Here is a 14,747-nt window from a genome sequence, read left to right as displayed (position 1 = left end):
TAATCAGCCAGGACACAACTTCCATGGTCAACCCAGAGGGCCTCAAGAATAGCATTATGGTGTACTTTCACTGCAAGGTTTCTAAAGGAAGGCTCTGTTGAAATCCTTCTTCCTCTTTGTCAAATATGACTAATTGAAAGCAGGCTGAATTTCTTCCTACACTTCTACCAGTTAATTGACAGAACCTATAAGAATGTGGTGAGGACTAGCACATTCTATGGGTTTCTTTGATTCCTACAGAGACACATATTTGAACATCATTTTTTTCTGAAAGCCATTTCCTATGTCACAAATGAGTGAACCGATATAGTACACAATTATAATACTAGTTCATTGCTTTACTCACAGATGTAGATATTATCGAGAAAAGAAACCCACCATATCAAATGCAAGTGAAGAGATCTTAGATTTGAAATGATCACTCATTTTATTGCAGCTCATTACAAATATATGTAGACACCTTTCACTCTATGCCGAAAATACTGTTGCCATGGTAAAAGCCTTTGGAATTGTTTATCATGATTAAATACAGAAAGGATATGGAAAAATGAAATGGTTGATTAATATAACAACATGTGCTAATAGAAATTATTTTTGTTTAAGTTTCAGGAAAATGCATGAGAATCTTATCACGGAATTTCTCTCTACAATAACGAGCACAAAATCTACTGCAGCATGAATCATTTCTAGCAGTCAAGATGATAGAAGCTGAGATGGTTTAAAATCTGCCTTTCTCTGAATACTCCCAAAACTCAAAGGCAACTTTAAAGCCCATTCATTTTACAACACTTCAGGTATCTTTGTATTCACATCAACAAGGTACATGCACCACCTGCACCTGAAGTACTACAGCTGCAGGTAACCACAAAGCAACAGAGCCAGGCTTGTAATAGTAATCATCAAAAAATCTTTCAAAAACACATTGTTGTTGGTACCATATTCTTTCCATTAGCCTTCAGTTAACAAAAGAAGAAGATTTTCAGGGTCTGGTCTATCTCACATTGTACAGGAGTTTCACAGTGATCTGCCTGCTGACTGTAGCAGATCAGGTTAAAACAGCTGAAATTTAACATAAACGCAGCTCAAACAATCAGGAAATCAGGATTTTACTTCTTTTTTTAAAACTCCTGACACTAAAGAGGCAGGTTTCATGTTGAAGGCTGGGCATAGGCCAAATCGAGGCAGCGGGGTCCAGGCCCCAGAATGTACTGAAGCGACTGAACCTGGTGTTCAGACAACAATTTAAGCACTGGGCTAGTTTGAAAAGTTTGGGGTGTTGGGGCCTGAGGTGAGGGACGGGCCAGTTCAGCTAGCTCACTGCTCTGCCATGCTTACTTGGGTCTGTGCTGATTAAGGGTCTGTGGATGGACTCTCTTTGTGGACTTCAGTTCCGAAGGCTATTTGCTCGCTCTTTTTGCTTACATGTTTTTATTCTCTCTGCATACTGGTGCTTGACAGTCTCTTTTTTAAATGGGTTCTTTTGGGTTTCTTTGTTTTGGGCTGCCTGTAAGGATACAAATCTTAAGGTTGTATAATGTATACATACGTTGATAATAAAGATGGGAAAATCTGCAGATGCTGGAAATCCAAGCAACACACTCATAATGCTGGAGGAACTCAGCAGGCCAGCAGCATCTATGGAAATGCATAAACAGTTGACATTTCGGGCTGAGGCCCTTTATTTGGTAATAAATGTACTGTAAACTTTGAATTTTTACTATTTATACCAAGTCCTACAAAATCCAGAACTTTAAATAAGGAATAAAGTCAACATGTGGTCCAGTTTTTAGAAACAAAGAAAGATAGAAAACCTACAGCAAAATACAGGCCCTTTGGCCCACAAATTTATGCCAAACATGTCCCTACCTTAGAAATTACTAGGCTTACCCATAGCCCTCTATTTTTCTAAGCTCCATGTACCTATCCAAAAGTCTCTTAAAAGACCCTATCGTATCTGCCTCCACCGTTGTTGCCGGCAGCCCATTCCACGCACTCACTACTCTCTAAGTAAAAAACTTGCCCCTGTCATCTCCTCTGTACCTTCTCCCCAGCATCTTAAACCTGTGTCCTCTTGTGGCAACCATTTCAGCCCTGGGAAAAAGCCTCTGACTATCCACACGATCAATGCCTCTCATCATCTTGTACATCTCTATCAGGTTACCTCTCATCCTCCGTCACTCCAAGGGAAAAAGGCCAGGTTCACTTAACCTATACTCATAAGGCATGCTGCCAAATCCAGGCAACATCCTTGTAAATCTCCTCTGCACCCTTTCTATGGCTTCCACCTCCTTCCTTTATTTAGTGAGGCGGCCAGAACTAAGCACAGACTCCAAGCCTGACCAGCGTCCGATATAGCTGCAGCATTACCTTTTGGCTCCTAAATTCAATTCCATGATTGATAAAGGCCAATACATAGACCTATATCCTTGTTGAATGTGGACTCCAAAATCTTTTCCAAAATATTGGCAATTAGATTGGAACATGTATTGCCACAAATTGTCTCTGATGACTAGACAGGATTTGTTAAAATCGTTATTCGTATTTTAATGTTAGGAGGTTAATGAATATTGTATATACTCCTTCATCTAAAACCCTAGAATGTGTTATTTCGCTTGACGCCGAGAAGGCGTTTGATAGAGTTGAATGGGAATATTTATTTAATACGCTTGAGAAATTTAACTTCAGCCCAAAATTTATATCTTGGATTAAATTGATATATTATACAACTTTGGCTTCTGTACTTACCAATAATCAGAGATCCTCCTTTGTCAGGCTTTTTCGAGGTACTAGACAGGGCTGTCCTTTAAGTCCCTTACTATTTGATATTGCATTGGAGCCTTGGCAATCGCTCTTCGTGATTCACCCAATATATTTGGCTTTATTCGTGGGAATGAGATACATAAGGAATCACTATATGCAGATGACCTGTTATTATATATCTCTAACCTAGAGAAATCCATCCCTGGATTAATATCACTACTTGCTCAGTTTAGTACTTTTTCTGGTTATAAATTGAATCTTAATAAGAGTGAGCTTTTCCCATTAAATATGCAAGGTCCAATCTATAGACAATCACCATTCAGACTGGTTACTGATCACTTTACTTATTTGGGCGTAAAAATTACTAAGAAGCATAAGGATCTATTTAAAGTTAACTTTTTACCCTTAATTGATCATGCTAAATAACTGCCTACTAAATGGTCCCCATTGTCCTTATTGTTGATTGGTAGAATTAATACTACTAAGATGATTATTTTACCTAAATTTCTGTATCTACTTCAGGTGGTACCAATTTTTATTTCTAAATCCTTTTTTGATATTATTGACTCTAAAATTTCTTTATATATATGGCAGAATAAAAATCCTAGATTAAGTAAGAAATATTTACAGAAATCAAAAAAGGAGGGCGGTTTGGCAATGCCAAATTTTAGATTCTATTATTGGGCAATTAATATTTGATATTTAACGTTTTGGACACAAGATCTGGATGAAATTCATTGTCCACGATGGGTGAACCTCGAGCGTGAGTCTGTACAGGGGTTCTCATTGGCTTCTATTTTAGGGGTCTCGCTTCCCTTTGCATTTACTGAACTGAAAAAACCAATGACTAATCCAATAACTAAACATACAATATGAATATGGTTTCAATTTCGTAATTGAAATTGTAATTGAGGGTTGAATAAATTTATCCTCTCAAGTCCTATTATATCTAATTTTTTCTTCCAACCTTCCAGAATTGATCAACCTTTTATGGAGAATGAAGGGAATAACATGTTTTCCTGACTTAATCATGGATAACTATCTCATGTCTTTTGAACAGTTGTCTAATAAATATAGTTTGCCTAGATCATATTTTTTCAGATATTTACAGATTAGAAACTTTTTGAATATTATGTTACCTACTTTTCCGGTATCACATCAAACTGAAATTACAGGAAAAAATTTAGGTTTAAACCCCTATCAGAAGAGTTTAATAGCAATTATTTATGATCTGATTATGAAAATATGTCTAGGTACATCTGATAAAATTAAGAATGAATGGGAAAGAGAACTTCAGGTATTTTTACCTATAGAGAAATGGGAGAAAAACACTTCTTCAATGTGTGCTAGACACACTTTGATGCAATTTAAAGTTGTTCGTAGGGCCCATATGTCCAAAGATAAGTTAGCTCGTTTTTATTGCCATATAAATCCTGTCTGTGGCAGATATAAGTCTGAGGTAGCTTTCATGACACATATGTTCTGGTCTTGTCCTCTTTTGGAAAAATATTGGAAAGATATTTTTGATATTATTTTAGCAGATTTGCGTATTGATTTACAACCTCATCTGCAATTTTTGGATTACCAGTGATGGACTCTAGTCAATTATCCCCTTCAGCTTGCCGTTTGATTGCATTTGTTACATTAATGGTCAGAAGATCCATTTTATTTAAATGGAAAGATTTTAATCCCCCCACTACATTTCAATGGTTTTCCCAAATTATAACATGCTTAAACTTGGAAAAAATTAGGAGTGGCACTATCGACCCTTCGGTTAAATTTGAAGAAACTTGGAGACCATTTATTCAACATTTTCATATGATGTAAGCTGACTTTTTCTGAATCCTTCTCAATAACTTTTTGTTCGTGTACTGAGGAGCGGAGTTAATGACAAATAACAATTTTAACCAATGAAACTTGGCAGCCCAGCCTTTGTTTTGTTTTGTTTTTATTCTTTTTTTTTTGTTAGTTTAAGGGGATTTTTTTTCTTGTGAATTTTGTTTTCTTTGAATCTTTCTCATGTTTAGTTACTAAGAGATTGGGAGGCTTAGATTACACATGTTACTCGGAGTCTCTTTATGTACACATTAACTGTTATTAATGTAATCCCGATCTCTTCGTTTCACTATCATTGTTATGTTTATCCTTTTGAAACTTAATAAAAAAGATTGATAAAGGATGAAGGCCAATACACCGTGCGCCTTCTTATCCACACAGTCAACCTGCGCAGCTGCTTTGAGTGTCCTATGGACTCGGACCCCAAGATCCTCCACACTGCCAAGAGTCCTAACATTAATACTATATTCTGCCATCATATTTGACCTACCAAAATGAACCACCTCACACTTATCTGGGTTGAATGCCATCTGCCACTTTTCAGTCCAGTTTTGCATCCTATCAATGTCCCGCTGTAACCTCTGACAGCCCTCCACGCTATCCACTACACCCCCAAACTTTGTGTCATCAGCAAACTTACTAAGCCATTCTCCACTTCTTCATTCAGGTCATTTATAAAAATCACGAAGAGTAAGGGTCCTAGAACAGATCCCTGAGGCACACCACCAACCTCCATGCAGAATATGACCCATCTACAACTACTCTTTGCCTTCTGTGGGAAAGCCAGTTCTGGATCTACAAAGCAATGTACCCTTGGTTCCCACGCCTCCTTACTTTCTCAATAAGACTCGCATGGGGTACCTTATCAAATGCCTCGCTTAAATCCATATACACTACAGCTACTGCTCTTCCTTCATCAATGTGTTTAGTCGCATCCTCAAACTACTCTTAATCATATTATACCTCTCCAAATGTTCATAAATCCTGCCTCTCAGGATCCTCTCCATCAACTTACCAACCACTAAGGTAAAACTCACTGGCCTATAAATTTTGGGATATCTCTACTCCCTTTCTTGAATAAAGAAACAACATCTGCAACCCTCCAATCCTCCAGAATCTCTCCCGTCCCCATTGATGATTCAAAGATCAGCGCCAGAGGCTCAGCAATCTCCTCCCTTGTCTCATCCAGTCCCAGCGACTTATCCAACTTGATGCTTTCCAAAAACTCCAGCACATCCTCTTTCTTAATATCTACATGCTGAGGTTTTTCAGTCTGCTGCAAGTCATCACTACAATCACCAAGATCCTTTTCCATAGTGAATACTGAAGTAAAGTATTCATTAACTACCTCTGCTATTTCCTCCGGTTCCATACACACTTTCCCACTATCACACTTGATAGGTCCTATTCTTTCAAGTCTTATCCTCTTGCTCTTTATATAGTTGTAGAATGCCTTGGGGTATTCCTTAATCCTGTCCGCCAAGCATTCTCATGGCCCCATCTGGCTCTCCTAATTTCTTTCTTAAACTCCTTCCTGCTAGCCTTATAATCTTCTAGATCTCTAACATTACCTAGTTCTCTGAAACTTTTGTAAGATTTTCTTTTCTTCTTGACTAGATTTATTACAGTCTTTGTACACTGTGGTTCCTGTACCCTACCATAATTTCCCTGTCTCATTGGAATGTACCTATACAGAACTCCACACAAATATCCCCTGAATATTTGCCACATTTTTTCCATACTTTTCCCTGAGAACATCTGTTTCCAATTTAAGCCTCCAATTTCCTGCCTGATAGCCTCATAATTCCCCTTACTCCAATTAAACGCTTTTCTAACTTGTCTGTTCCTATCTCTCTCCAATAATATTGTAAAGGAGATAGAATTATGATTACTATCTCCAAAATGCTCTCCCACTGAGAGATCTGATACTTGACCAGGTTCATTTCTCAATACCAAATCAAGTACAGCCTCTCATCTTGTAGGGTTATCTACATATTGTGTCAAGAAATCTTCCTGAACATACCTAACAAGCTCCACCCCATCTAAACCCCTTGCTCCAGGGAGATGCCAATCGATATTTGGGAAATTAAAATCTCCCATCACGACAACTCTTTTATTATTACACCTTTCCAGGATCTGTTTCCCTATCTGCTCCTCGATATCCCTGTTACTATTGGGCAGCCTATAAAAAACACCCAGTAAAGTTGTTGACCCCTTCCTGTTCCTAACCTCCACCCACAGAGACTCCGTAGACAATCCCTTCATGGCGTCCACCTTTTCTGCAGTTGTGACATGATCTCTGATCACAGTGCCATGCCCCCCCCACCTCTTATGCCCCCACATGTCCTTTCTGAAACATCTATAACCCAGCACTTGAAGTAACCATTCCTGTCCCTGAGTCATCCAAGTCTCTGTAATGGTCACCACATCAAACCTCCAAGTACTAATCCATGCTCTAAGCTCATCCACTTTGTTCACAACACTCCTTGTGTTAAAATAGACACATCTCCAACCTTCGGTCTGATCTTATTGTTCAGATTAAATCGGGATTTTATACACAAACCTCTTGAATTCAAACTAGCTCCAAGGCCTAAAATGGCAAAATTCTCAGGTGGCAATAAGGATTCTATGAGAAATAAATTGAGAAGCCCCAGACTAACACATAAACGCCCCAGGCCAGTTTCCAGTACATGTGGCATTGCAGCACACAATAGAGTCCATTTTCACACAATGGGAAATTTCACTCAGGGACCACAGATCAGAATCAGGTTTAACATCACGGGCATATGTTGTGAAATGTGTTACTTTGTGGCAGCAATACATAATGGCAAAATATTAAATATTACAGTCAGAAATATACATTAAAATTAAGTTAAATAGGTAGTGCAAAAAGAGACAAAAGAAGAAAACAATAGTGAGATTTTGTACGTGTGCTCATTGTTGATTCAGAAATCTGATGGTGGAGGGGAGGAAGATGTCCCTAATATGTTGAATGTGTGTATTCAGGCTCCTGTACCTGGTCCTTGATGGTAGCAGTGAGAAGAGGACATGTCCTGGGTGATGGCTGTGATGGATGCCGTCTTTTTGAGGCACTCCCTTTTGACGATGTCCTCGTTACTGGGAGGCTAATGCCCACGATGGAGCTGGTTGAGTTTGCAAATTTCTGCAGCTTTTTCCAATCCTGGGAAGTGGCCCTTCCACACCAGATGCTAATGCAACCAGTTTGAATGCTCTCCATGGAACATCTGTAGAAATTTTTCAAAATCTTTGGTGACCTACCAAATCTCTTTGAACTCCTATAGTCTCACATAGAGCAAATAGGACTGCAAATGCAACAGCTTGGGCTTATTATTTGATTATTGATTATTTGAAATTTGATTATTTTAAGAACATAGAATACAATAGCACGGGACAGTCCCTTTGGCCCACAATATTATGCTGACCCTTTACCCTAATCCAAGCTTAATCTACCATAACCCTTCACTCCTATATAGCCCCCCATTTGTCTATCATCCATGTGCCTATTTAGGAGCTTTTTAAAATGCCTCTGATGTACCTGCCTCTACCACCTCCTTTGGCAGGGTGTTCTATGTACTCACTGCTTTCTGTGTAGAAAATGTACCTCTGACATCCCCCTGTATTTTCCACCAATCACCATAAAACCATGCCCCCTGATATCAGCCATTTGTGCCCCGGGAAAAGCTTTCTGTCTATCCATTTGACCTATGCCCTTATCATCTTGCACACTTCCATTAAGTCACCCTCATCCTCCTCCACTCCAAAGAGAAAAGCCCTAGCTCACTCAACTTATCCTCATTGTTCAGCACATCTGGGAGGTGATGCCTCCCTCCCAGATGCGCTGAACAACTTCTACGCTTGTTTTGAGGCTGAAAATGATGTGGCGGCGAGGATGTCCACCCCTCCTCCAAATGATCAGGTGCTGTGTCTCACTGTGGCCAATATGAGGAGAACCCTGTGCAGGGTCAACCCACAGAAGGCTGCTGGACCAGACAATATTCCTGGCAGAGTGCTTAGAGGATGCGCAGACCAGCTAGCAGATGTTCTCACTGACATCTTCAACATCTCCCTGAGCAGCGCCACCGTTCCAACGTGCTTCAAGGCCGCCACCATCGTCCCTGTGCCGAAGATGATTTCAGTGTCCTGCCTCAATAACTACTGTCCCATTGCACACATATCCATCATCATGAAGTGTTTCGAGAGGCTCGTCATGAGGCACATCAAGATCCTGCTGCCCACCTCACTGGACCCCCTGCAGTTTGCGTACTGTCCCAACAGTTTAAAAGACGACACCATTGCCACCACCCTCCACCTGGCCCTAACCCACCCGGACAAAAAAGACACGTACGTTTGAATGCTGTTCATAGACTTCAGTTCAGCATTCAACACAATCATCCCTCAGAAACTGAGTGGAAAGCTGAGCCCACTGGGCCTGAACACCTCCCTCTGCAACTGGATCCTAGACTTCCTGACTGGGAGACCTCAGTCAGTCCGGATTGGGAGCAGCATCTCCAACACCATCACACAGGGCACGGGGCCTCCCCAGGGCTGTGTGCTCAGTCCACTGCTGTTCACTCTGCTGTCCCACGACTGTGCTGCAACACACAGCTCGAACCACATCATCAAGTTCGCCGATGACACAACCGCGGAGGGTCTCATCAGCAAGAATGACGAGTCAGCATACAGAGAGGAGGTGCAGCGGCTAACGGACTGGTGCAGAGTCAACAACCTTTCTCTGAATGTGAACAAAACAAAAGAGATGGTTGTTGACTTCAGGAGAGCATGGAGTGACCACTCTCCACTGAACATCAATGGCTCCTCAGTAGAGATCGTTAAGAGCACCAAGTTTCTTGGTGTTCACCTGGTGGAGAATCTCACTTCGTCCCTCAACACCAGCTCCATAGCAAAGAAAGCCCAGCAGCGTCTCCATTTTCTGCGAAGGCTGAAGAAAGTCCATCTCCCATCTCCCCCCCATCCTCATCACATTCTACAGGGGTTGTATTGAGAGCATCCTGAGCAGCTGCATCACTGCCTGGTTCGGAAATTGCACCATCTTGGATCGCAAGACCCTACAGCGGATAGTGAGGTCAGCTGAGAAGATCATCGGGGTCTCTCTTCCCGCCATTACAGACATTTACACCACACGCTGCATCCGCAAAGCAAACAGTGTTATGAAGGACCCCATGCACCCCTCATACAAACTCTTCTTCCTCCTGCCATCAGGGAAAAGGCACCGAAGCATTCAGGCTCTCACGACCAGACTATGTAACAGTTTCTTCCCCCAAGTCATCAGACTCCTCAATACCCAGAGCCTGGACTGACACCAACTTACTGCCCTCTACTGTGCCTATTGTCTTGTTTGTTATTTATTGTAATGCCTGCACTGTTTTGTGCACTTTATGCAGTCCTGGGCAGGTCTGTAGTCTAGTGTAGTTTTTGTGTTGTTTTACGTAGTTGAGTGTAGCTTTTGTATTGTTTCATGTAGCAGCATGGTCCTGAAAAATGTTGTCTTGTTTTTACTGTGTACTGTACCAGCAGTTATGGTTGAAATGACAATAAAAAGTGACTTGACTTGACTTGATTCCAATTCATATGTAAAAGACTTTTTGCTTTCTTTTAACCTTTATAACACAAACAAGCAATATTGCTCTTGAAGTAATTTTGAAAAGAAGGTGTTTACATAACCATATAAGTAAGAAAACAGTGCTAGACCTTTTTACTTGTATGGTTAGTATAAATAAGAACCTCCACAAGTAAACTAACTAATTTCAAGTATTAGTACATTACTAACTAAACATTGGATGTGGGAAGCCCTGTTGAGTGAGTAAGTGTGTCTTAGGATCCCTAGAAATTGGATCACCTCATGTGAGTTTTTTTTTTGAATTCTCAGCAAATTGGTGAAAAAATACCTGAAGAAAATTAGGAATATTCTTTGAATTGGTCAGTTTGCGGTTTTTCTTCTGTGTTCCCCATGTAATTGTTCAGTAGTGCAAAAAGAATTCTGGACCTCTGCAGAGGCTTCCAAAGCACCCTATCTGGACATAAATCAATCAGTCCTGATCCTTCTTCGCAAACCCTCTTAAAATGGGTCTTCTGACCTTGGACCCACACCAGCCTGTTTTCCTTTCTGGGCTCCACATGTGGTGGAATGCACTATGGAAAAGCATGCCTCTTGGGAAGTACGTTCAGCAGGATGCATTGCCTTGGGCCTCCTACTCCACCAGCTTCCCAGTGATGGACAAACAAAATGGTCAGCTACAACCTGAATATCTAATAATTTAAATATTATTATAAATAAATATTTAATACTTAAGAATGTACATAAATGTACACTTATATTTTTAGCAGCCTTTTCTGTTGAATTTATTGCTAGGAATGATTAGGTATATAAAAGTAGATATTAAAATATCAATCTGAGTACTTGTTATTCCAAATATCAATAAAATGAAGAAGAAACCCATATGTTGCCTTTGACCAACATTCATATTGGTGGTTACTGATTAATCCATAAATACATCAAATCGGGAACTAGACGTTTGTGTATGTTTACATTTTTGATTTCATAAGCTATCCGATTCTCTATATAAAACTCAGATCTTAAATAGCCACTTGAGCAAAGTATAAGGGTGAAAGAAGAACAGTGAATAGAATCATTCTTTGAGACAGTTGACTCTGAAACTGAATCTGCAGATGTCTCCAGAGGAATTTAAATTCTCACCTGAAAGCTCCATATAATATGATGCCTATAACGTAATACACAGCATAGAAGATTGTCAGGCACAGCAGTAATTGTAGGAGAACAGTCTGCCAAAGCCAAACGGAAAAAGTGAGGTGTTAGGTTCATTAAAAATCTTTAAAGAGAGACTAATTAATTTTGACATATATTCTAAATCAAATGCAATAATTTATATGTAATAAATTTTAGAATTGCCACAAAACAACAGCACAGTAATGTTAAAACAGCCGATGTACCGTCTTCATCCCAGAACTGAAATTCAGATTATTCAATGCAGAACAAAAGATAATGCACAATAAATACCTTTGTGTCTGTGGCCTTGAATTTCATCGCCATGTAAACATTCTGTCAAAGAGAAAGCTTTTTCAATGCTAGCAAACAGTGTCAATAGCATTGAATTTGCTTTTTCTTCCTTTGCATTTTGATAGGTAATCATTTTAGAGTGACGGGATTAAGTGATCAAGGAAAGCTGTGAAATCTGTCTGTCAAATTCAATAAGGTGATAAGATGGGAGGGATGTTCGAGTCCATGCTGAATCTTTGTTGCTAAAAGCGAAAACATGGTTCATATTTCAACAAAGTATAGCATTCTCCTACCAAAAACTGCATTTATCCAAGCAGCCTTTTGGAATAATATTAACTTTGTTCTGATAAGTGACATGTTTTTCCTAACTCACAATCTAAGTGACAGTCCCTATGGACTGAAGGAATTAATTGAAGCAATCTGGTAATACGATAAAGGCATCCAATCAGATATCTGTTCATCTGTTATGAAATTTGTTCTAAATTCCAATCAGTTTTGAGTTCTGTAGGAACAATACACAATGTTGAGGAATTAGAGCCACACTGGGCATTCAAATACTGCCATGACATGCCAGTTAAAAGTAAGTGTCTTTTAATACAGTCATTCTACATGTCAAAGCAATGTTTTATGATACTTGTCTTTCCAAAGTCTTTAAAACTTGTTTTGGGAAACAATAAACGTACAGTCTTATCAAAACACAAAATACCAAGAACTGAATTTGTCTTTCCTTTTCTTTGTGGATTGGTGAATTTAATGATTATTTCAAATGTGGTGGTGAGCTGTCTACTTCAACTACCTCAGTATTTCTGGCCAAAGTACTTCTGCAGTGCTTTTAGGTAAGGAACCCCAGGACTTAGCTCTGTGATACATTTCCAATTCAAAACGGTGCTTGAATCAGAGGGGAACCTGCAAGTGGTGGTGTACCCGCTGCCGCTTTCTTTTTCAGGGCTTTAAGCAACTTAAATCAGTGATGTGGGGGTTTTGTAGATTGCACCAGTTGCACCCACTGTGCATGTATTGGAGGGAATTGATGCTTAGGGTGGTGAATGGGTTACCAATAGGCTGCTGTTATCAAGCCTTTTCTGTTGTTGGAGAATATTCCATTGCACTCCTGATGTGTGCTGTTTCAATGGTGGAAAGGCTTCGGAATGTTAGGAGATAAGGCACTTGGCCTTTGACCTGCTCTTGTATTATTCTGGCTAGACTACTTGACGTTTTGGTCAGTGTAAATCCCAGGACGTTGGTGCAGGTCCAGCCATGACACTTAAAGTTGGAATATGGGGCAAGTAAGATTGCTTTTATCTGAGTTCCTATTCTTAACAGTCCATGAAGGGGACACAGCAACTGAAGACCAGCAAATCCCAACAATGACAGCAAGATAATATGAGAAACACCAGTTTGTGCCCTTCCAGACCACACACTCATGTTTAATTTCAGATTCAAAAGGATTTACATTGAACCTGTAGGTCTAGTGACTGAGAATGATGGCATCATTCTTGAGCCAATTTTCCTCAACTACCCCTCCCCACCCACAACTTTTCTTAACCCAGATTAGAATGGCTGAAACATACCTAAAGGCCCTCTGGCTTAAATTTAGCCTCACGTCTTAATAAGCTGGTAAGGAAGGCGGGCTCTGTCGTGGGCAAAGTACTGGAGAGTTTAACATCGGTAGCTGAGCGAAGGGCGCTGAGTAGGCTACGGTCAATCATGGAAAACCCTGAACATCCTCTACATAGCACCATCCAGAGACAGAGAAGCAGTTTCAGCGACAGGTTGCTATCGATGCAATGCTCCTCAGACAGGATGAAGAGATCAATACTCCCCAATGCCATTCGGCTTTACAACTCAACCGCCAGGAGTAAGATATGTTAAAGTGCCGGGGTTAGGACTCGATGTATTTAAGTAAACTACTTAAGAACTTTTTAAAAGCTATTATTAATGCTTTTTGAGAGGGTGATTTTAGATGCATATCATATTTTTACTGAGTTAAGTATTGTATGTAATTAGTTTTTGCTACAATAAGTGTATGGGACATTGGAAAAAATGTTGAATTTCCCCATGGGGATGAATGAAGTATCTATCTATCTATCTATCTATCTAAACCTTGCAGTCTATCTTAACTCAAATCACTTGCGTGGATAAACACTAGATGTCACTCTGATGATGGAAACATTAACGGACTGATCAGAAACTTGACCAACTGGGAGCATCACTTAAAGAAACTTGGGTGATGCTGCAAGTCTTAAAGACTATCACTAATACCATTTGCAAAGACGTTTGATTGGCTATAATCAAACTCACCCAAATTCCTCAGGTACTCCTGTTCTTCTCTTCCCTCCTCCAAACATATTGAGTGCGTCGTACTTGAGATTTTAACATCAGCTTTTGAGATCCTCTGTCCTGAACAGGCCGATGCCATCACGAATCCTTCCGGTCTCTTGGGTCTATTTGGGTAGAAACTCTGGAAAACAAAAGCAGATGATGAATGACTTGATATAAAATTTGGATATTCTCACTGGCCATCTGCTCTCACAAGGATTCAAATGAAAATAGTGCAAATAGTTATTTAGAGTCGGGAAAAGGGCTCCAGGTCCTTCCCCATCTTAAAAGTTCAGTATCAGAATCAGATTTAGTATCACCGGCACATGTTGTGAAGTTTGTTGACTTAGCAGCAGCAGTACAATAGAACATAGAATAGTACAGCACATTACAGGCCCTTCAGCCCACAATGTTGAGCCAACCCTTAAACCCTGCCACCCATATGCAATACATGATAATATAGGGGAATAAATAAGTACATCAATTACAGTAAGTATATATATGTGTATTAAATAGTTAAATTAAAAATAGTGCAAAAACAGAAATAATAAAAGTGAGGTCGTGTTCACCGGTTCAATGTCCATTTAGGAATTGGATGGCAGAGAGGAAGAAGCTGTTCCTGAATCGCTGAGTTTGTGCCTTCAGGCTTCTGTACCTCCTTCCTGACAGTAACAGTGAGAAGAGGACATGCTTATTTAAATAGAAGTCATTGTCTTCTGCAAATGCCAAATAATACAGAATATCATATTTCTTCCTATGTACGGAAGATAGTTAT

At 39.9% G+C, this 14,747-nt stretch overlaps 1 protein-coding gene across 3 annotated transcripts in view; it reads right to left on the bottom strand.

Moving 5' to 3' along the window:
- tmem244 (transmembrane protein 244) overlaps nucleotides 1-13,980 on the bottom strand; it is a 95,564-nt gene extending 81,584 nt beyond the window's left edge. For 2 of the 3 annotated variants that reach the window (XM_073057314.1, XM_073057317.1), the window contains exons 1-2: nucleotides 11,654-11,768; nucleotides 11,333-11,418 (exon numbers count right to left, since the gene is read on the bottom strand). In XM_073057314.1, the coding sequence (XP_072913415.1) occupies nucleotides 11,333-11,418; nucleotides 11,654-11,686 (119 nt within the window). In that variant the 5' untranslated portion in view covers nucleotides 11,687-11,768. Of the gene's footprint in view, nucleotides 1-11,332; nucleotides 11,419-11,653; nucleotides 11,769-13,954 lie in introns of those variants that run through there. The other variant, XM_073057315.1, reaches the window with a different exon arrangement.
- Between the last annotated feature and the right edge of the window lie 767 nt (nucleotides 13,981-14,747).

Source organism: Hemitrygon akajei, chromosome 9 (assembly GCF_048418815.1).
Source record: "Hemitrygon akajei chromosome 9, sHemAka1.3, whole genome shotgun sequence".
NCBI classification, from domain to species: Eukaryota; Metazoa; Chordata; class Chondrichthyes; order Myliobatiformes; family Dasyatidae; genus Hemitrygon; species Hemitrygon akajei.
Note: the sequence above shows the minus strand (reverse complement) of the source record. Positions and strands in the feature narration are given on the sequence as shown.